This window comes from Papio anubis, chromosome 16, assembly GCF_008728515.1.
Source record: "Papio anubis isolate 15944 chromosome 16, Panubis1.0, whole genome shotgun sequence".
NCBI lineage: Eukaryota > Metazoa > Chordata > Mammalia > Primates > Cercopithecidae > Papio > Papio anubis.
Window position 1 is genome coordinate 59,143,107 of NC_044991.1, and position 23,458 is coordinate 59,166,564.

Genomic DNA, 23,458 nt, shown 5'->3' on the forward strand with positions numbered 1-23,458 from the left:
TGGAGGGGATGGCCAGGGGGGTGGCAGAAGTAGACGGGACATTTCACCATGGAATATGAAGTCAAGAAAGGGAAGAAGGTAGGTAGGAGGTTGGGAGGGAGGCAGGGAATGTCCCCAAAGCTGGGGAAGGGGGCAACCTGGGGCGGGGGGGGGGGGGGTCAGTAGCAAGGGGCATAAGTGGGGTCTTTCTTCTCATTTGGAAGTAACTTCCTTCCCACTCTTGGGCAGCCAGACATCCAGGCTCTCAACTCCCTGTTTCTCCACTCTCAGTGGCCTCTGGCATCCCTAACACGGACAGACAGGGATCTTCCCAGGAAACCCGGCCAGACAGACTTAGTTTGGGAGATTCTCCACACCTGCTTCCCTGGTGTTCCTGGTGGCTCTCTCCTGCAGCCTCTCAGACAGAGGGACAGACAGACACCCAGCAGATCCATTCTCCCGCTCGCCACTGCCCCAGACAGAAGGACCCAGTCAGGACAATTCTGATAGGAGGTTGCCTACCCAGGCTTGAGTCTCCCACCTGCTCCCCTGCCCCTCCCCACCTTTCTACAAGGGCCTATGTGTAAGGCGTCAGCCAGAAGCCATTCCCCCACCCCCAGACCCTCACTGCTTCTGACTCTGAAGCTTTCTGGTATGCTTCTCTGGGTGTCTCACCTGGTTGTCTTTGGAGTTCAGGGAGCTACTCTAATTTTAACTTCCATCTTACCCCCATTTCCATCCTCCCCTCTACCCTACCCCCACCAGAAACATGGGTCCAGGCTGTTCTAAAAGGTGCCCACATGAATCACACAGGGCTCAGAAGGGAGCCAAGACATACAGGCATGTTTTCTCTTAGTTTGTTCTTTTAATAGGTATTTATTGAATGCCTATTATGCACCAGGCATTTCATTTCTTTTGTTAAAGCAATGAATAAATTAATGTAAAATTGCATAGAAGGGCCGGGTGCAGTGGCTCATGCCTGTAATTCTAGCACTTTGGGAGGCCGAGGCGGGAGATCACCTGAGGTCAGGGGTTTGAGACCAGCCAGGCCAATGGCGAAACCCCGTCTCTACTAAAAATACAAAAATTAGCTGGGCGTGGTGGTGCATGCCTGTAATCCCAGCTACCCAGGAGGCTGAGGCTTGAACCCAGGAGGCAAAGGTTGCAGTGAGCCAAGATCATGCCACCGCACTCCAGCCTCGGTGACAGAGTAAGACTCTGTCTAAAAAAAAAAAAATTCATAGAAGGTTCCATGCTCAGTGCTGGAGGACAGAATATTAGGGTACCAAGCCCTCGACTGATCAGTTTGAGTCGAGAGCTGACGGGTGGAAGGAAAGGGGATAGGGAAGAACGTTTGAGGCAGAGGAACAGCATGTGCAAAAGCCTCACAGTGGGAAGGAACGTAGCAAGCCAGAAGGACTGAAAGAGGACTGTGTAGTGGGGGCCCAGGGGACAAGAGTGAGGCAGATGGGGCTGGACAGGTGGGCAGAGCTGAACCATTCAGGGCCACCAACAAAAATACCACCTCCCCACCCCTGACACACACACACACACACGCAAGACAAAGTCCCAGCTCCATAGCTGGCATTCAAGATATGTTCATCTCATAATCTAGCCACGGCAGACTGACTGTACACAGCTTCTCCAGGCTCACCCTCATCCAGCCTTTGAGGCATCCAGAATTTTGCACATGCTGTGCCCTCTGCTTGGCATGCGTTCTCCCAGATAGTTTCCTCTCATTCCTCAAAGTTTCTACATACCCCATCCTGGCTGCATGATATTGGTTCTAACATAAGCTGAGTACCCATAAGCTGAGTACCCATAAGAATCACCTGAGGACTCATTAAAACGCAGATCACTGGGTCTTACCCCCAGTTTCTGGGCCAATAGGCCTGGGATGGGGTTCAAGAAATTGCATTTCTGGCCAGGCACAGTGACTCATGCCTGTAGTGGCAACACTTTGGGAGGCTGAGGCAGGAGGATTGCATGAGCCTAGGAGTTCAAGACCAGACTGGGCAACATAGTAAGACCCCATCTCTTTAAAAAAAAAAAAAAATATATATATATATATTAGCTAGGTGTGGTGGTGGCGCATGTCTGTGGTCCCAGCTACTGTGAGGCAGAGGTGGGAGGATCGCTGAGTCAGAAAGAATTTGCAATTCTAATAACCCACAGGTTATGCTGACGGTTGTGGGGCCACACTTTGAGAACCACTGGTTTAGATCCTGGCTACTCAAAGCGTGGTGCACAGACCAGTAGTATCAGCACCAGATGGGAACTTGGTAGAAATGCAGAGTCTCAGGCTCCAACCCAACCCTACTGAATCAAAACTCCAGGGTACATAAAGTTGGAAACTCACTAGTCTAGGTCATTTATCACAAGCCCTGGAGGTACGGATAGGGTCCTGGTCTCCACTGAATCCTCAGCACCCAGCACAGAGTCCAGCCATACAGGTGTGAATACATGTTTACTGAATGAATGAGTAAATGAACAGATGTATTTGTGGACTTGTGTTCTGTTTACCTGAAAAGAATGTGAGCTCTTTGAGGGCAGGGAGGTTGTCTTACTCACATTTGCCTCATTACAAGAGTTAAGTAATCACACCATACATTCACTCGGTGGTTTTCAGCTGAGCTGCATTTTGAAATTACCTAAGAAGGCTTTAAAAATCTTAATGGACTGAGCTCATTAACCCCAATGGCTCACACCTGTAATCCCTTGGCCTCTGGGAGGCCAAGGCAGAAGAATCGTTTGAGCTCAGGAGTTCAAGACCAGCCTAGGCAACACAGTGAGACCTCATCTCTACTAAAAATTTAAAAAATTAGCAGGGCATGGTAGCACACACCTGTAGTCCCAACTACTTGGAAGGCTGAGGCAGACGGATCTCTTGAACCTAAGAGATCAAGGATGCGGTGAGCTATGATTGTGCCACTGCACTCCAACCTGGGCAACAGAGCAACACCCTATCTCAAAAAAATTAAAAAATTAAAAATTTTATGCCTGCGTCTCAGTACCAGAATTTCTGATTCAGTTGGTCGGGAGTGTAACCTGGACATCTGAAGTTTTAGAAGGTCCCCGGGTAGTTTGTGTGTGTGTTGGGGGCGGGGGGAGGTTATTTGTTTTGTTTTTTTTTGACAAGGTCTTACTCTGTCACCCAAGCTGGAGTGCGGTGTTGCAATTGCAGCTCACAGCAGCCTTGACCTCCCAGGCTCAGGTGATCCTCCCACCTTAGCCTCCCAAGTAGCTGGGATTACAGGTGCATACCACCACACCCGGCTAATTTTTTTGGTATATTTTTTGCAGAGACAGTTTCACCATGTTGCCAAGGCTGGTCTCGAACTCCTGGGCTCCAGCTATCCTCCCGCCTCAGCCTCCCAAAGTGCTAGGATTACAGGTGTGAGCCACCGCACCTGGCCTTCCCCAGGTAGTTCTAAAGGATAGCCAGGGCTGGGAGCGACTGCTCTAAAGTGCAGTCTCACACTTGAGCATGCATCAGGATCACCCGGCAGGCTTGTTAAACCCTAATTGCTGGGCCCTGCTCCCAGAGTTTCTAATTTCGTGGGTCTGGGATGGGGCCCGATAATCTGCATTTCTCTCAATTCCTAGGTGGTGCTGCTGTTCCAGGAATCTCATGTTGAGAAATGCTGTTCTAGATGGAACTCAAGTTTTCTTTTGAGATTCAGGCGGCTGGTCTGGGTTGAGTCCCAGAATTTGCACCTTTAACCTTGATCCAGGCCATTTTTATACAGGTGCCCCTGGATTCTACTTAAATGTACTTATTAATAATTTCTAACTTTTAGGAAAGCACAGAGAATAGCCTCAGAAATAGCAATGCACCCACCACCACTCCACCACATTGAATCCTAACATATATTATATATATTTATATATATACCTATATTATACATATATTATATATTTATATATTTTATATATATTATACATATATATATATATATTTTTTTGAGATGGAGTCTTGTTCTGTTGCCCAGGCTGGAAGTGCAGTGGCTCGATCTTGACTCACTGCAACCTCTGCCTCTGCCTCCTGGGTTCAAGTGATTCTCCTGCCTCAGCCTCCTGAGTAGCTGGGATTACAGGCTCCTGGCACAATGCCCAACTAATTTTTGTATTTTTAGTAGAGACAGGGTTTCACCATGTTGGCCAGGCTGGTCTCCAACTCCTGACCTCAAGTGATCCGCCTGCCTCGGCGTCCAAAGTACTGGGATTACTGGTGTGAGCCACCATGCCCAGCCTTGAATCCTAATATTTTTCTGTATTTGCCCCAGCCTAGACTCATTCCTCAAACCTGTTTGGCAGGAGCTACACTCTCACCTCGGTGTTTAGAAAGAAGGTCGTTGGATCCAGAATGCCCACAGTGAACTATTGGTTCCACCACTACTAGCTGGTGACTTTATCAGTTAGTTTCTCTCTAGGGTTTAATTTTTCCATCTGTAAAATGGGACTTACAGAGGTACCCCTTCTGCAGAGTTTTGGTGAGAATTAAATTAGGTAATGTAAGTAAAAGTGAGTATGGTAAGTGCTCAATAAAAGCAACCACTGTTATTACTCTCATTCCTCCTCTCCTCCCCAGGGCTTTGTATCCCCCATCCGAAGGCTGGTGTTCCCCAAGGCTGGGCGCCGTGCAGCCTGTAGGAGCAGCGTGAGCCGCCGGCCCCTGCACTCAATGCCCCTTTATCCCCCTGACTACCTCATCGACCCCCAGATTCTGCTGTGTGACTACCTGGAGAAAGAGGTCAAGGTGCGTGCAGGATGAGAAGGGGTGGGAAAACCGTGGGGTGAGGAGACCTTCACTTCTCCTTGACACCGAGTTCTAAGCAGCCCTGTCTCACACAGGGGAAGTTGTGGCTCATGGGAAAGAGGCTTGGGTTCATGTCAGCCTTGCCCCTACCCTCAGCAAGTGACCTCCATCCGCTGAGCCTCCTTAGTGTTCCCATCTCAACATAGGACTCAAAACCTATCCCAGGGTAGAGTGGATGGGAGAGTGTTCTGTGCACGGAAAAGTCCTATCTTTTGTCAACCCACATAACAGAAAGGGAGACTCACTAAACGAAAACGATGTTTACTCAGGAATAGGCATTGCAATGGGAATATGCGTGTCATGGTAAACTCTGTGTATACAGAAGGTAAAGGAAGGCAAAGGTTTTTAAAGGAAAAGTGAGGAGGATTACATAATTGTTTTGAGATAATTATCCCTGGCTGCAAGGATCAATAACAAGGATGGCACCATTTCCAAGTTGGACAAGCAGTTGCTGTCCTTGCAGGAATATGTGTGTATGTGTGTGTAAGGTTGTGATGGTCTTTGTGCAAAGTGGTAGTTTTTACAGTCTTTTTCATAGATCTTGTTATCAGGTGTTCATGCACGAGAATCCTCCCTTCTATTTGTCAGGGCTTTTAACACAAGTGACTCCATTCTGATTGACAACTTTCACATTTCCCATGAGGTTTTACTGCGATGACCTTGCTGTTACTCGGACAGTGTCCAGATTAACAGCCAGGCACAAAGGACTTCCACCACTTAGGAGCTGTACTACTTCTTCTTCTCTTTTTTTTTTTTTTTTTTTTTTGAGACAGAATCTCATTCTGTCACCCAGGCTGGAGTGCAGTGGCACGATCTTGGCTCATTGTAACCTCTGCCTCCCGGGCTCAAACGATTCTCCTGCCTCAGCCTCCCGAGTAGCTGTGACTACAGGCACGCACCACCATACCTGGCTAATTTTTTTGTATTTTTAATGGAGCTGGGGTTTCGCCATGTTAGTCAGGCTGGTCTCAAACTCCTGACCTCAGGTGATCTGCCCCCCACCCGGCCTCCCAAAGTGCTGGGATTACAGGTGTGAGCCACCACACCTGGCATGAACACCATGAAGAGGCAATGATGGGTCTTCACTTAGCCTAAGAAGATTGATATGGGGGTAGGGTTGTCCGAACTGGCAAACAAGCCACCTAGTAAAATCTGAATTTCAGATAAGCAATGAATACTTTCTTAGCATAATTATGTCCCAAATATTGCAAGGGACTAAAAATACTAAACAATTTAAAAATTATTGTTGATCAACAGTTGGGTGCGGTGGCTCATGCCTGTAATCTCAGCACTTTAGGAGGCCGAGGCGGGTGAATCATGAGGTCAGAAGTTCAAGACCAGCCTGGCCATCTTTTAGTAGAGATGATGAAACCCGTCTCTACTAAAAATACAAAAAATTAGCTGGGTGTGGTAGTGGGCGCCTGTAATCCCAGCTACTCGGGAGGCTGAGGCAGGAGAATCGCTTGAACCTGGGAGGCAGAGGTTGCAGTGAGCCGAGATCGCACCACTGCACTCCAGCCCAGGCGACAGTGCGAGACTCCACCTCAAAAAAAAAAAAAAAAAAAAAAAATTGCTGATTTCAAGTTCAGATTTAACTGGCATCCTATATTTTATCTGGCAAACCTATGTGGAGGGAAAAGCTAACAAATAAATCTGCTTAAAAATTGAGGACTGAAATTTGATACAGAATAAAAAGAAGAGAAAAGGTTTGATTGGTGCATTCACCTAGACGAACACAACTAAAAATAATTTTTTAACAGTTGGCCGGGCATGGTGGCTCACACCTGTAATCCCAGCACTTTGGGAGGCCGAGGCAGGCTGATTACTTGAGGTCAGGAGTTTTGAGGCCAGCCTGGCTAGCATGGTGAAACCCTGTCTCTACTAAAAATACAAAAATTATCTGGATATGGTGGTGTGCGCCTGTAATCCCAGCTACTCAGGAGGCTGAGGCAGGAGACTCGCTTGAACCCGGGAGGCAGCTTGCAGTGAACTGATATCTTGCCACTGCACCCCAGCTAAGTGACAGTGAAACTCTGTCTCAAAAAAAAAAAAAAGTTAATTATTGGCTGGGCGCAGTGGCTCATGCCTGTAATCCCAGCACTTTGGGAGGCCGAGGTGGGCGGATCACAAGGTCAGGAGATCGAGATCATCCTGGCTAACACGGTGAAACCCTGACTCTACTAAAAATAGAAAAATTAGCCGGGCGTGATGGCAGGCGCCTGTAGTCCCAGCTACTCGGGAGGCTGAGTCAGGAGAATGGCGTGAACCCGGGAGGCGGAGCTTGCAGTAAGCTCACGCCACTGCACTCCAGCCTGGGCCACAGAACCAGACTCCGTCTCAAAAAAAAAAAAAAAAAAAAAAAAAAGTTTATTATATTGAATAACATCTAAGTGCTAACAGGATATAAGAGTAAAGGAAAAATTTATTGATTTATTTTTTCCTCACAAAATGATATACTAATTCGATCCAACATTCTTCGCTTTCCATTTGACTTCTGTAACAAGATCATAAGGAAGGCAAGTGATTCATAATTCATTTGACAGTGATGCTTGGGGTAGAGAGAGCCACTCAGGCCAGAGGAAATTTACAGGTGGTCAGTTCTTTCAAGCTATTATAACAACTTTTGCTTCCCTATGGAATCTGATAGCTAGATGACTATGTGTTAAGGCAATATAAGCCAGCAGTTGAGAGTGTGGGTTCTGGCATGTGGATCCCAGTTTGATCCTCTCTAGCTACCTAATCCTGGGCAAGTTGTTTAGTTAGCCACACCCTGCCTTGGTTTTTGTCATCCTTAAAGCAAGGGTGAAGGAGTGAATATATAGACAGCGCTCAGAACTGTGCCTGGCTTCTATTATGGGCTCAGTAAAAGTTATTATCAGGTTATATTAATTCATGTATTTCTATCTCAATCTATCCGCACTGCATCAATGAGAAGGCCAGGGTTCTTCAAGGTTTCAGGGTGACCTCTCTGTGTCCCTCTCTCACCACGATTTCCATACAGTTTCTGGGCCACCTTACCTGGGTGACTTCCTCACTGAACCCCTCCAGTCGGGACGAGCTCCTGCAGCTGCTAGACACCGCCAGGGTGAGACTCTGGGGAGGAAGGAGGGCAGGATCTCGTCCCCTTCTCCCTCTTCTACCTGCGGACCCCGGGAACTCGAAATCTGCCCCTCCCTGCAGCAGCTGAAGGAGCTGCCGCTGAAGACCACGGCGGAGCAGGACAGCATCCTGAGCCTGTCTGCCCGCTGCCTGCTGCTCACCTGGCGCGACAACGAAGAGCTCATCCTGCGAATTCCTACGCACGAGATCGCCGCCGCCTCCTACCTGCAGGACGACGCGCTGCACCTGCTAGTGCTCAAGACCGGTGCGGCAGGCGGGGGCGGGGGCGGGGCAGGGGCAGGGGCAGGGGCAGGGGCAGGGGCAGGGGCAGGAAGTGTGCGTGTAGAGGAGAGGGACCTGCGGCGGGGGCGGAGGAGATGGAAAAGGCCTGACCATTCTACCCTGAGACCAGGGGCAGGCCGAAGAGGCTCTAGGCAAGCAGACAGTGCCTGAGCCTCTACACTGAGGCCAGGTGGTGGAGCACGGAGAGGGTGGAGAAGCCCAAGACCTGAGGCTAAGGCTGGATCTTCAGTTACCACCCGGCTCTGAGGCTAGAGTGGACCCTCGGGCTGGGGGCGGGGCCTGAGTCCTGGGGCGGGGCTGAGGAGAGGCGGAAAGTCAGAATCCAAGGGGGCGGTCCCTGAAACCCAGGACTGGGTCCCCAGTTAAGGCCCCCTCTGGAGGGGACAGCCTGACCACCACCCTCTGCTCAGAGGGCAGGTCTGAGCCCAGGGGCGCGGGCGGCGTGGGGAGCGTGGAAGCCACCCGGCCACACCACCCAGAGGCCAGGGGTGGAGACTGAGACCGGGGGCGGGCCCGAAAGTGTGGAAGCGGAATGGGCGGGGAACCGCCGCGCTACTTTAAAGCCGGGGGCGAGGCGGCGGTGGAACGCCAGAGCTGCGAGGTCAGGTCCTCCAGCCGGCCTCGGGGATGGGGGGGGGTGTCTCTGAGCCCGGATCCCCGCGGCTGACGGTTCCCCGGACTCTCCTAGGTCTGGGCGTGGACCCGGTGCCAGCCGGCGTGGACGCCAGCCCAGGCGGCGCAGGACGCGACCCCGGCCCGCCGGGCGCGGCGCCCGAGAAGCGGCGGGTGGGCACCGCGGAGCGGCGCCACACCATCTGCAGCCTGGACTGGCGGATGGGGTGGGGTGGGGGCACCGCGGAGGCCCGGGCCGGGGGAAGCGGTGGCGGCAGCCTGGAGCGCCAGCGCGTCGGGGCGCGGGCGTCGGGCAGCTGGGAGCGGCGGCAGACGTTCAGCGGCAGCTGGGAGCGGCGGCACGGAAGCGGCGGCGGCGGCGGTGCAGGCAAGCCGGGCGGCAGCTGGGAGCGGAGGCAGGCGGGCAGTGGCGGTGGCAGCTGGGAGAGGCGCCATCCCGGTCCCAACCCGCTCGACCCGCAGGACCCCAGCCCCGACGCCTACTGCAACCTGGTCATCCTGGCTGTAGCCAACAGGGTGAGCCCGAAGACAGCCCGCTCCCAATGCCCGGCTCGGGAACGCTGTTTTCCCCCCACCTTGCCCCCGCCCCACCCACCAGGTTCCTGGGGTCTGCCCCTGCCTTTTCCCTGCACCTACCTCACCTAATGGCTCCAAAACTCCGGACCTGGACACCTCCAGGGCATCTCCCCTTGACTCCTTCAATGGGACTAACTCTCAAAATGGCCAAAACAAACTAGATCTAACCTCCAGTCCGTTCGTTCTCCAGCGTTGTCAGTGTTGGCCCCACCACAGTAACATTCACGAGGACACTAATCACCAGCTTGAATCGAGGGCCAGCTCCTGCCAGACACAGGGCTGCATCAACTCATTTAATTCTCACAGCAACCTCTGGAGGCAAATATTACAACTACTGTATCCCCATTCTATGGAGAAGGAAACTGAGATCCGTACGTGGCAAGGTCACACAGGAAGCATGTGGTGGTTTTAAGGTTCAAATCCAGGAAATTCAGAGCCAGTACTCTTGGTAACTAAGACAGTCACCCAAGGCAGAAGCCTTCCTGCCATTCTTCCTTCTCCTTCCATCTTCCCCTCTTCCTCCCCCATCCTCTTCATTCACCCTTGCTTTTATTCATCCGAACATGTTTATTGAGTGCCAGCTCTGGGCGAGGCAATGGGCTAGGTGCTATGGATACAGACGTGAAAAAGACATCTGGTGTCCATCCTTAGGGAGCTCACAGTCGAGCAGACACCTTAAATTTCTGAGCATTCTAAGCTTTTCCTCTGATCTTGGACCACCAGATCCCTCTGCATAAAAACAGTGGTGAATGAAACAGACATAGTTCCTATCTAGATGGTGAGGCAGATAATAACCAGTAAACTCAGACGCCACAGCTGTCTCTCTCCCCTTGAAACACTTCCTCACTTGGCTTCCAGCTCTCCACTTTCTCCAGGCTTTTCTCCTACCTAGCTGGTTCCTCTTCTCTAGAAGTTGGAGTGCCTCAGATTATGTTCTTGATCCTCTTCCCTCCTCCATCTATCCGTCATCTACCCATTTCTAGGTGATCTGCATCTGAAGATCTAATGACTGTTTCAAACCCAACACATCCAAAGCTGAGCTCCAAACTCCTCCCCCAAACCCGCTACTCCCTTGATTTCCCTGTCACAATTGATAGCAGCTGTGTCCTTACATTGGTCAGGCCAAAACCTTGCAGTGGGCCTTGGCTGCCTCTAGTGCTCTCTATCTTTCTCACACACACCCGATATCCACTCTGTCGATAAATCCTGTTGGCTCTATTTTTCAAACATAACCAAGCCTGTAATCCCAGCACTTTGGGAGGCCAAGGTGGGTGGATCACCTGAGTTCAGGAGTTAATAAGGCCAGCCTGGCCAACATGGCGAAATCCCGTCTCTACTAAAAATACAAAAATTAGCCAGGCTTAGTGGCCGGTGCCTTTAATCTCAGCTACTCAGAAAGCTGAGGCATGAGAATCGCTTGAACCTGGGAGGTAGATGTTGCAGTGAGCCAAGATCACACCACTGCACTCCAGCCTGAGCAATAGAGCAAGACTCCATCACAAAACAAAACAAAAAAACATCAAAATCCATTTACTTCTCCCCACCCTCCCCCTGTACCCACCCAGGTTCATGCCCTGTTTTCTCTCACCTGAATCTTGTCACCCTCTGACTGGTTCAGCCCTCGCTGACAGTCTCTTCCCCCACACAAAGTGGTCCCATTAACATGTAAGTCACATCATGTCCCTAACTCCACATCTTCCAGTGGCTTCCCATTTCACTCCAAGTAAAAGCTAACATCCTTACAATTGCTTACAAGGCCATTTGTACTCCAGCCACCATGCCTACTTCCTCTGTGGCTGGAAATAGGATTCCAGACAAAGCCAACAGTGTGCCCTGTTCATCCCACTGGACTGTGAGGGCTTTTGGGTACTGAAGCTGGCCCAGTGCCGGCCACACAATAGGACTAAGTTGGAATTTGTGAAGTGAGTAAATAAGTGTAATCCCAGCACTTTGGGAGGCCAAGGCAGGCAGATCACTAGAGTCCAGGAGTTCCAGACCAGCCTGGGCAACATGGCAAAACCCCATCTCTACTAAAAATACAAAAAATTATCTGGGTGTGATGGTGTGTGCCTGTCACGCAGCTACTCAGGAGGCTAAGGTGGGAGGATCACCTGAGTTCAGGAAGTTGAGGCTGCAGTGAGCCATCATTGTGCCACTGGGTGACCGGAGTGTGACTCTATCTCAAAAAAAAAAAGTTGCTTTCCAGGGTTGTCTGAGCATCTGGCTTCTTATCTGAGTCATCCTGGTTCCAAGGAGGATATAGGAGTTAGAGTGAAACAAAACTTGGGTGCTGGTGCTAATGCCATGAACCTGCTGTGTGAGCCTAGGCAAGTCACTTAACCACTCTAAGTCTCAGCATCTTTGATTATAAAATAAGGATCCTCTTTGCCCTGTCCATTTTGTAGGTTTATGGTAAGGATCAGTCCTGGTTTAATTATTAGGACACACCCACTATCCCAAAATGCCTATCCTGAGTTACATTTTAATTTATTCTTTGGACTTATTCATTTTTATTTTTTGTATCCAACCATCCATTAGCTTGGGCCTTTTTAGAGACACAACCTAGAGAAAAACTTCATGAAGACAGTCTCTTCATCAATTACTGGCTTTCTATGTGTCTTGCTTAAGGCATAAAGAGGTAAATTCGTATTCAAATTTGCAGTCTCAAAAAAAGTTTTACCCAATAACTGAAACTCTTTCCTTCTATCAGAGACTGAATTTTATTTACCCTGCTTCAATTTTCACACTGAATGCTAGGAAGCTCATATCTAAATATGGCTTCCAGTGTTAGTAACTATATTGAGCCTAAAATTTTGATACATTTAATCATCCCTTCTCCTACTAGCTATGAGGAGAACTGGATTCTAATCCTGACTAATCAGTTCCCCTCACTGGGCCTCAGTTTCCATACCTATACATTAAACTAAGTTAGGACTTAGAAGGGCATCAGGAAGGCTGATGAATCCTCCAGAAATCTGGGGTACATTTTTCATGGCACAAGAGTTAGAGTTGTCACTGAATTCTATAAAGGGGTTCTAAGATCCAGAGAGTAGCCATAGAATTTTGATGGAAAAAGTCTCAAAAGCCAATTTAAAGGGCTCTATAGATGTGTATCTTTGTGCACATCTTCACACTGTGTTTTAGGAAGCAGGGGTAACATCTTGGTCGTTGGTGAGGACCTGAGCTCTCTATCCTCCTCCCTGGGCCAGGACGCTGCAGAGGAGTCCTGCGCACTCATCTGTCAGGTCTTCCAGATCATCTATGGGGACCAGAGTATTGAGTGTGTGGACCGGGCTGGCTACCACTACACATCCACGCCCGAACGGCCGTGGCTCTGCAGCCGCAGTGAGTACCAGAACTCCTGGCCTCCCCTCCTGTGAAACATCCCAAAAAGGCCAGGGGAGGGAAGATGTCCCAGGACTTGGGGTTGATGAAGGTCTTTAGGGTTCCTGATCTCTGCCATAATTACAGGTGAAATGTAATTGTAGGTGAAATGTCAATTTTTTTTTCTTTTCTTTTCTTTTTTTTTTTTTTTTTTATTTTTTTTTTTTTTGAGACGGAGTCACTCTCTGTTGCCCAGGCTGGAGTGCAGTGGCCAGATCTCAGCTCACTGCAAGCTCCGCCTCCCGGGTTCCCGCTATTCTCCTGCCTCAGCCTCCCGAGTAGCTGGGACCACAGGCGCCGCCACCTCGCCCGGCTAATTTTTTGTGTTTTTAGTAGAGACGGGGTTTCGCCGTGTTAGCCAGGATGGTCTCGATCTCCTGACCTTGTGATCCGCCCATCTCGGCCTCCCAAAGTGCTGGGATTACAGGCTTGAGCCACCGCGCCCGGCCCTTTTTTTTTTTTTTTTTTGAGGCGGAGTCACTCTCTGTTGCCCAGGCTGGAGTATGGTAATGCAATCTCAGCTCACTGCAACCTCCACCTCCCCGGTTCAAGCAATTCTCTGCCTCAGCCTCCCGAGTAGCTGGGATTACAGGCGTGTGCCACCACGCTTGGCTTTTTTTTTTTTTTTTTAAGAGACAGGGTTTCACCATCTTGACCAGGTTGGTCTTGAAGCCCCTGACCTCATGATCCACCCGCCTCAGCCTCCCAAAGTACTGGAATTATAGGCGTGAGCCACTGCACCCAGCCATCAGTTTTCATCATGATCTCAAACTTAGCTTCTTCAAAGATGTTTGGATTGCCAAATTCAGAATAAGCCCCCTAGAGTTGAACTCTTCTGTCCCCCTTTTGTTTTTGTGTCCCTGTATTGCAGAAACCTAAGCACATGTATCATCTGTTTACTGAGCCATTGATCCCACTAAGACCCTAAGGCCAAACAAAGATTTCCAAATGGGTCCTTGATACACTCAAGGACTAGAAGGAGAATGAGATCAACAGAGGCATGTGTTGAGCACCAGTTGTGTGCCAAGCACCATACCAATGTGCCATGTCCTCATAGCAACCTTGCCTGTCCTGAGACTGGGTACATCAGATACTCACAAAGTATTTTTTTGAAGGCATGAAAGAACTCTGTGAGGCCTTAGGATTACAGTTTTTTTGTTTGTTTGTTTGTTTTGAGATGGAGTCTCACTCTGTTGCCCAGGCTGGAGTGCAGTGGCACAATCTTGGCTCACTGCAACCTCCACCTCCCAGGTTCAGGCGGTTCTCCTGCCACAGCCTCCTGAGTAGCCAGGATTACAGGCGTGTGCCACTATGCCCAGCTAATTTTTGTATTTTTAGTAGAGACGGGGTTTCACCGTATTAGTTGGCCAGTATGGTCTTGATCTCTTGACCTCGTGATCTGCCTGCCTCAGCCTCCCAAAGTTCTGGGATTACAGGCATGAGCCACTGTGCCCAGTCAGGATTCCAGTTTTACAGATGAGGACATTAAGGCTCAGATTAGTTAATAAATTACTCAAGGTCACAGAGCTGGTAAGTGGCAGAGTGAGGATTCAAACCCAGGTCTGTCTGATTCTGAAACTTCTATCAGCAACAACCTCACTCCCCATGCTGCCTTCAGGCCCGTGGGTGAATTCCCCCAGCCACTGTCTCCCGCAGCATGGTACCAGCAACAGAGTGCTGGTTCTTTTCTTCCGAAGACCCCTGCATCTGTGGGAGCTGTGCTTGTTGGGAAGCTGGGTTAGTTCAACTCTCACAAGGATGATGGGCAGATACATTAGATAATTCAACAAATATTTCAACAAATTCATTCATTTAGCAAATATTTATTGAACACCTAGTAAGTCAGATCCAGTGCTAATCCATAGGTTATTCTGGTGAGCAAAACCAGAGGTGGCCCTGTCTTCATGAAGTTTACTTAGTGGAGGCAGGCTGACAGTAATTAAATAAGTACACAAATAAATATATGACCACAGGCCGCACAGGTGACTCACGCCTGTAATCCCAGCACTTTGGGAGGCCAAGGCAGGTGGATCACCTGAGGTCAGGAGTTCGAGACTAACCTGGCCAACATGGTGAAAATCCGTCTCTACCAAAATTACAAAAATTAGCTGGGCGTGGTGGCAGGCATCTGTAATCCCAGCTACTCGGGAGGCTGAGGCAGGAGAATCAACCGAACCTGGGAGGTGGAGGTTGTAGTGAGCAGAGATCGCGCCACTGCACTCCAGCCTGGGCGACAAGAGTGGAACTCTGTCTCAAAATAAATAAATAAATAACCACAGACTGTGCCGGGAGAACGTATAATGAGGAACTCACCCCACCTGGAGGGTAAGGAAGTGACACTGAGTGATCAGAGATCAGAAAGGGTAGGGCTAATAACCAGCTAAATGAGACCAGGACTAGGAAGAGCACAAGCTCTCCATACTTGGTGTTTCTTTGCTCTGAAGGTTTTCAGATCCTTCCCCTTCACAAATTTCTTTTCCTTCCTTCCTTCCTTCCTTCCTTCCTTCCTTCCTTCCTTCCTTTCCTTCCTTCCTTCTCCCCTCCCTCCTTCCTTCCCTCCCTCTCTCTCTCTCTCTCTTTCTTTCTCTCTCTCTTTTTTTTTCCTTTCCTTTCCTTTCTTTCCTTCTTTTCTCTTTCTTCCTTTCTTCCTTTCTTTCTTCCTTTTCCGGGTCTTGTTCTGTCACCCAGCCTGGACTATAGTGGTGCAATCATGGCTCTCTGCAACCTTGACCTCCCAGGCCCAAGCAATCCTCCTATGTCAGCCTCCCAAGTAACTGGGACCACAGGCATGCACTGCCGCACCCAGCTAAATTTGTTGTTGTTGTAGAAATGGGGTCTCTCTATGTTGTCCAGGCTGGTCTTGAATTCTTGGGCTCAAACAGTCCTCCTGCTTTGGCCTCCCAAAGTGCTGGGATTACAGGCGTCAGCCACAAATTTTTTTTTCTTTTTTTTTTTTGTCTTGCCTGAAACACACAGTTTATAAAATATTCCCTCACATGTTTCCTCATCTGCTGTTCCCAAGGCCCCCCGTGAGGTAGGCAGGGGGTGGTATTGTCCCCATGTCGGGGAAGTTGAGGATCAGGAGAGGGGAGGGGAGTTCCCCAGGGTCTGCTGTGTGTTGGTGTCAGGGGCAGGACTAGACTTCAGGCTGAGACTGAGGGCGGGGCCTCAGGGAGCAGGGGATGCTGATCCCTGCTTTGCTGCCTCTCACACTCCCTCTGTCTGCTGGTCCTAGGTGAGAGCTGCCGCACAGATGGAACGTACGCCTATGATGCCGACTTCAGCTGCTGCAGCTCCTTGTGAGTATAGCCCCTGTCAGGGACTCCACCCTGCTCCCCTACCCCTGCACAAACAGGGTCACTAGTCTAGAGAGGGTAGGAGAAGGTGACCCAACCTTGATGTGTGCTGAGACACTGGGCACTAACAGGGGGAGGTAAACTGAGCTCCCTGACTCTGGAAACTCACAGGATCTAGGCCCCTGAGAGACCCACGAGACACCAGAACTCAGATGTGGGTCCACACAGGCCTGTGGTTCTCTCCCAGTCATCCAGGCACAGTGGCCTGCAAACACCAAAATCATAGATAGCTACATGCCAAAAAATCATTTTGGCTTAATTTTGGTTCCATGTAATGGAAAACTCCCAAAAAGAGTATCTTAAGATAGAACTTTTTTTTTTCTTATCTTTGACATAAAATAGAGCAGCAATTCAACATTTCATGGTTGTTAGGAGTTCAGGCTTCTCTTTTCCTCCCCCTTCAGGACTTGCAGCCATCCTCAAGGTCACCTCATGGACCAAGATGGTGGTTGTAGCTCCAGCCATCACAGTAGCATGCTAGGGGCCTCTTTAAAGAGTTCTGCCAGATTCCCACCTGATGACTTCTGCTTATATGTCATAGGCCAGAACTTTGTTACATAGCCATCACTAACTGCAAGCAAAGCTGGAAAATTTAGGATTAAAAATATATATATTTTAGGCTAGATGCAGTGGCTCACACCTGTAATCCCAACACTTTGGGAGGCTGAGGCAGGTGGATCGCTTGAGGCCGGGAGTTCCAAACCATCCTGGGCAACATGGCAAAACCCCGTCTCCACCAAAAATACAAAAATTAGCCAGGTATGGTGGCCCACACCTGTGGTTCCAGCTGCTTGGGAGGCTGAGGCAGGAGAATGGCGTGAACCCAGGAGATGGAGCTTGCAGTGAGCTGAGATTGCGCCACTGCACTCCAGCCTGGGCGACAGAGCAAGACTCCATCTCAAAAATTAAATTAAATTAAATTAAATAAATAAATTCAGGCCAGTTACGGTGGCTCACACCTGTAATCCCAACACTTTGGGAGGCCAAGGCAGGAGGATCACATGAGCCCACAAGTTTGAGACCAGCCTGGGCAACATAGGGAGACCCTGTCTCTATTTAAACAAATAAACAAACAAACAAACAAATAAATAAAATGTTAAACAATTCAGTTGGGAACATTACCCAAGGTTCTGTTTAGGATGACCAGCCATCCCAGTTTGCTCAGGAATGAAGGGTTCCCCGGGATATGGGATTTTCAGTGCTAAAACCAAGAAAGTCCTGGGTTACTGGTTGATCACCTAGTCACGTTACTAAGGGCTTCGGTTTGGCATGTAGCAGCCTCTGCCAGTGATATATCCCTTACTGTGTTTTCCTTTTTAGTGGCAATAGATTTGCCTTCCTCATACTGTGTGCCCTTAGGCTAGTCTTTAAACAACCAGATATCTACTGGAGAGATAAAATAATGATAATAGCATTTGAACATTGAGCTTGCTATGTACTAAGTGCTGTTCTATAAAGCACTTTATTTTTTCATCAATATAGTAACATTACAGCAGTTACTGTTTATTGCTTGTAGCCCATAATTCTAAGTATTCTACAAATACTCCTCTAATTCTCATGATGACACCAATTATTATTATCCCATTTTACAGATGGAAAAACTGAGAAATAGAGAAATTAAGTTTAGTTTTCCCAAGGTCAAGCACCTAGTAAGTTGTAGGTCTGGGATTTGAACAGAAGAAGGCTGGCTCCAGAGTCCAGTCCCTTAACCACAAAGCTACACTGCTTCTTTGTAGCTAATAATGGAGGATGGTTCTGGAACAATTTGGAGACAAGGAGGCAGGAGCCCAAGGTTGAATTTTTATTAAGCAATATTTCTTGAGTACCTTCTATGTGCCAGGCACTGTGCTGTATGCTGGGGATACAGATGGACACAAGACAGAGGGCAAAACCTGGGCCTGTCACGTAGTAGGTGTTCAACAAATGAAGAAAACCAAGGTTCCTGCTCTTGTGAAGTTTACAATCTAGCATGAGAGGCAATGAAATCACAATTTAACAGTAACAATCATTAATGATAATAAGTACTAAAGGGAGGCTCAGGGTGTTATAAGAGAGGCTGAGGGGGACCCCAACTCAGCTGGAGAGTCAGGAGGGCCTCTCAGAGGTGATGGCACATGAACTGAGGCCTGGAGGATGAAAGGGGGAAGAGCGTCCCAGGTAGAGGGAAGAGCAAATGTAAGACTCCTGAGCTGACCAGGTGTGGTGGCTCACGCCTGTAATTCCAGAACTTTGGGTAGCTGAGGTGGGCAGATTGCTTGAAGTGAGGCATTTGAGAGCAGCCCGGACAACATGGTGAAACCTCGTCTCTACAAAAACTACAAAAATTGGCCGGGTGGCACATGCCTGTAGTCCCAGCTACTCAAGAGGCTGAGGCATGAAAATCGCTTAAACCCGGGAGGCGGAGGCTGCAGTGAGCCGAGATCGCACCACTGTACTCCAGCCTCAGTGACAGAGCAAGAATCTGTCTCAAAAAAAAAAAAAAAAAAAAAAAATTCTGAACAGGATAGAGCTTAGTGGGTTTGAGGAGCAGCAGGTGGCCACTGTGGCTGTGGCAAATGGTGTGAGGGAGAGACTGGTCAGAGAGGATGCTTGGGGGTACCTGGAAAGGCCATGCATGTCACAGGTAGGCCATGGACTGAGGGAGCACCTTCGACAGAGGTTCTAACCCAACCTAGGGGAATTAGGGAACACTCTCCTGAGGAGATGACATTTAAGATCATGAGATAAGTACGAGTTCGCTGAGCAAAAGGGAGGGGAAAGGAGGCAATCCAGGCAGAGGGAACAGCAGGTGCAAACACCTAGAGGTGAGGAGATAGTAGAGGAAGAAGGAGAAAGGGAGCAGGGGGGCACAGAGAGCAAAGGCAAAGGCAAGCACAGTGAGAGATGAGGCTTGAGAGGTGCCAGGGGCCAGGGTGTGCCAGGCCTTGGAGGCCAGCGTGCAGTCTAGGATGAGGCCTCCTACCTTCAGCCTGCCCGAGGGCGAGGAGCTGGAGGGAGACGAGTGAAGGCCCTTCTTCCTGTGCCTGCAGCAATGGCTCCCAGGACACCTTTGAAGCATGTTACAGCGGCACGTCCACACCTTCTTTTCACGGCTCCCACTGCAGCGGCAGCGACCACAGCGGTCTGGGCTTGGAGCAGTTACAGGATTACATGGTCACGGTGAGCTGGGGCTGGCGGTGGGAATGGCACAAGCAAAGTCCTGGAGGCTGGAGTAAACATTTTGGGAATTGCACATTGCCGTGGACATAACCTAAGTAGAAGACCTCAGAGGTCAGAGCAGGAGATGAGGTTAGGAGAGTAAACTGAGGCCAGCTTGTGAAAGGCCTTAACTAATGTCAGCTGGCATTAATTGAGTGCCTGCTGTGTACCAGGCACCATTCTAAGCACCTTTCATGCATTATTTCTTTTAATATTTTCAACAACACCAAGAGGAAAATGCCATCGTTATCCTCACTTTGCAGATGAGAAAGGCAAGCATCATGGAGGCTGTCAACTATCCAAGATCACAGAGCTGATTCAGCGAAGGGGTCAAGATTTGCACTCAGCAGCTTGAGTCCACATCCTATTCTTAGATACAACCTAAGGGATCTAGATGTCCTCTGAGTAGCCCATGGGAAGGTTTTCAGAGGAGAGCTGGGCCAAACATGCCCTTAGGGAAGGCTCTAGGCCTTTCAGGCAGGGATTGGATGGGGCTGCTCCCTGGGATTGATCTTGAATGGTGTCCCTCACATAGTTGCGGAGTAAGCTGGGGCCCCTCGAGATCCAGCAATTTGCACTGCTGCTGCGGGAGTACCGGCTGGGGCTGCCCATCCAGGACTATTGCACAGGCCTGCTGAAGCTCTATGGAGACCGGCGCAAGTTCCTCCTCCTCGGTGAGCACCCCCTGCACCCCCAGAGGTCAGCTAGGGCCCCTGCTTGGTCCTTGCCATCCCAGTCAGGCACCTGGGTGTGAATGTTTTCTCCTTATCCTTCAGCCTCTGATGAAACCCAGATCATGAGATTCGCAGGGCAGATGAGGAGCTCAAGGTGCAGAGTAGGGAAAGGACTTGTCAGTGCTGGGAGACACTGTTGATAAGAAGAACTAAGCAGTGGTGTGGCCATTTCATCTGCACAGCAAAGCTGGGAGAGGGACTGATTCTTCCCCATCTTACCCCACGCAGAAGCTGAGGCTCAGAAAGGCTAAAGAACATGTCCAAGGTCACACAGCTAGTAAGGAGGGCTAATCATAGGAGGAATAGTACGAATAAGCTGACATGTGCTTGGCAGTTACCATATGCCAAGCATCATCTCATTGAATGCCCCCAGTTCTGAGAAGTAGATACTATTATTGGTCCCCATTTTGCAGGTGAGGAAACTGAGACTCAGGGTAACAAAGTAAAGGACTGAGGTCACATAGCTAGTAAGTAGGAATGGAAATAAAACAAACTGTTTACAGGGTGCTCAGTATGTGCTGAGTACCTTGTTATTTAATCCTCACATCCCTACCCAGAGAACAGGTGCAATTATCTCAGTTTTACAGGTCAGGAAAATGAGGTTCAACATAATTAATCAATGGGAATGTAATGATGGTACTAATAATAACAACAAAAATAGGCCTGGCAAGGTGGCTCACACCTGTAATCCCAGCACTTTGGGAGGCTGAAGCTGGTGGATCACTTGAGGTCAGGAGTTCAAGACCAGCCTGGCCAACATGAAACCCTGTCTCTACTAAAAATACAAAAATTAGCAGGGCGTGGTGGTGTGCGCCTGTAATCCCAGCTACTTGGGAGGCTGAGGCATGAGAATCGCTGAACCCAGGAGGCGGAGGCTATGATAATAATAAAAGTACAGTAATGTAGTATGTAGTGAGCATTCACTGTGTGCTAAGTGCTGTGCTGTTATTCGCTGGCTCAGAGTTAAGGACCTTGGGCAAGGCCACACAGCCAGTGAGTGAGAGCAGGGATTTGCACCCTGATCTGCAGAGAGGACGCTTCACCTGTGGGAGGGAAAGGGGCCGTGCCCTGAGGACTCACCACATCCCTCGGCTCACAGGGATGCGGCCCTTCATCCCAGACCAGGACATCGGCTACTTCGAGGGCTTCCTGGAGGGCGTGGGCATCCGCGAGGGCGGCATCCTCACTGACAGCTTCGGCCGCATCAAGCGCAGCATGAGCTCCACGTCGGCCTCTGCGGTGCGCAGCTACGATGGCGCGGCGCAGCGGCCCGAGGCACAGGCCTTCCACCGGCTGCTGGCTGACATCACACACGACATCGAGGCGCTGGCCCCCGATGACGACGATAACGACGACGATGAGGAGGATGAGCCCCGGGGCTCCAGGGGTGGGAGCGACGCTGCCGAAGACAACTACCTGTAGCCACCGCCCCTGCGGACGGTGTGGCCCCGCAGCCCACCTCCGAGTCTCAGCTTTGCCTGGGCGACCCTATCCCCAGGGGAGACCCTGTCCCCAGGGCCCGCTCATCACACCTGGCGGGGGCGGGGGCGTCTTCGCTCCAGGGTCTCGCTCCCTGCCTTTGGGGCCCGGGACCCTGCAGTACCAAGAGTGTCCTGCAGCGGGTGAGCGAAGCCGGGCCCTAAAGACCGGGGCAGTCACCCGGGGCTCCCGTGCCGCTCTGCCAGGCTGGGGCTGGGCAGCGATCCTGCTTTGTCCCAGAAGCCCAGAGGGGTCGGCCCCAGAACACCTCCTCCCCGGGACGCCGCAGCTTTCTGGAGGCCGAGGAAGGCATGAAGAGTGGGCTCCACCTGCTGGCAGACTGAGAAAAGAATTTCCAGAATTGGATCCTATTTTACAGATCGGAAAACTATGGTTCAAAAAGAGGGGAAAGGGCTTGAGGGAATCTCCTGATTCTCCTTATATGACCTCAAATTGACCATACTAAATAGTGTAGAAGGTCTTCTTAAGGCTCTAAATGTTAGGGTCTCCCGTCCCCTGATGCCTGACTTGTACAGTCAGTGTGGAGTAGAGGGTTTCCTCCACCCAGGGTTGACTCGGGGGCGATCTGGGTCCCATTCTGGCCTCAAGACCCCAAACAAGGTGTTCGTTCAACTCTTGGATTTGGAGCCAGGCCGACCTGGAGCCTCTGTCTGGTTAGTGTCATAACCTCTGTGTGCTCCCGTTTCCCCATCTGTCCAGTGAGCTCAGCCCCCATCCACCTAACAGGGTGGCCATAGGGATTACTGAAGGTTAAGACCTTAGAGCTGAGTCTAGCACACGATAAGTGCTCAATAAATATTCCTTTCCACATCAAACATTTTCTGATTCAGTTTACCTTTCTTGCCTGGTAATAAGCAAAAGATGCCTGGGTGTATCTTACTGCAACTGAGGTGGGGGTGAGCTATTCAGAAGACCCTCAGGGGAGCTCACTGTTTTGGAGGAAGAAACAATACTTGTCCCCTTGCAGCCTTGTTACAGCCTAGCTCTGTGCTCAAGTCCCAAACCAGAAATAGCCAAGACTCCATAGGCAGCCATCTGGGAGTCTGGGATAGCCAAAGAAATATGAAGGCAAAGTTGGAGAGGTAGAGAAGTCAGGATGAGGACAGCATTCAGCACAGCCTGAGTAAAGGCTGGAAAGCTAAAAGGAACGAGGCCTGAGAGGAGACCAGAGACCCACACAGGAGAGCCAAAATGTGTTTGTAAAACCTTGCAAAGGCTTCCATGGCCAGACACATTGTACACACCATAAAATAGGTACTGTTAGCAATTTTCAAAAAATGTTATTAGGACTCCAGGTCCAAAGAGTTCCATAATTCATACTTGGTTTGTGGTAAATGATCATCCCATTATCACTGGTCCATGTAGGGCCCTTCTGATGTTTTCCCCTCTCCCAATCCACATGTTCCCCACACTCCTTTTCCCTCTTTACCATGAACATCTAACCCTATGTGCTGATATATGTCCCTGGACCTATACTACACAGTGCTTTGTGTGTGTGTTTGCATAAATGGTATATATAAGAATTTCATTCTATTGCTTCTTTTATTCTGTAATTTTTTTAATTTTAAAAAATAAAATTTTTAGAGACAGGTTTTTTCTCTGTCACCCAGGCTGGACTGCAATGGTGCAATGACAGCTCACTGCAACCTCGAACTCCTGGGCTTAAGTGATCCTCCCACCTCGCCCTCCCAGAGTGCTGGGATTAATGGTTGAACCACCATGCCCAGCCACCCGAAAATGTTTTAAATACCTACCTATGTTGCTGTTGAAAAATCTCGCTGTTGCATCCAACTGTTGCAAAATATTTCAAGCTGAGCATCCACTGTTTTCTTTATCCATCTCCCCAGAGATGAACACCCAGGTTGCTTCCAACTCCC

General features: G+C 49.8%; 1 protein-coding gene and 1 long non-coding RNA gene across 6 annotated transcripts; one reads left to right on the forward strand and one right to left on the reverse strand.

Annotated features, from left to right (window-relative positions):
* On the forward strand, positions 1-22,396 carry CCM2L (CCM2 like scaffold protein). Of its 5 annotated transcripts, none has more exons than XM_009216360.4 (10): positions 1-78; positions 4,571-4,738; positions 7,800-7,883; positions 7,979-8,162; positions 8,889-9,349; positions 12,619-12,754; positions 16,029-16,092; positions 19,179-19,308; positions 19,883-20,021; positions 21,181-22,396. In XM_009216360.4, the coding sequence occupies exons 1-10, from the start codon at positions 49-51 to the stop codon at positions 21,501-21,503; spliced, it is 1,719 nt and encodes a 572-aa protein (XP_009214624.1). In that variant the 5' UTR covers positions 1-48; the 3' UTR covers positions 21,504-22,396. The 5 variants fall into 5 exon arrangements, with proteins under 5 accessions (XP_009214624.1, XP_009214625.1, XP_017800391.1 ...); XM_009216361.4 differs by having other exon boundaries at positions 21,202-22,396; XM_017944902.3 differs by having other exon boundaries at positions 7,982-8,162.
* LOC103888056 lies at positions 17,939-21,783 on the reverse strand. Its single transcript, XR_652406.3, has 2 exons — positions 21,162-21,783; positions 17,939-19,355 (listed from the first exon to the last, which is right to left on the reverse strand). It is a non-coding gene; the product is annotated as an uncharacterized LOC103888056 (long non-coding RNA).
* Positions 22,397-23,458: the final 1,062 nt, after the last annotated feature.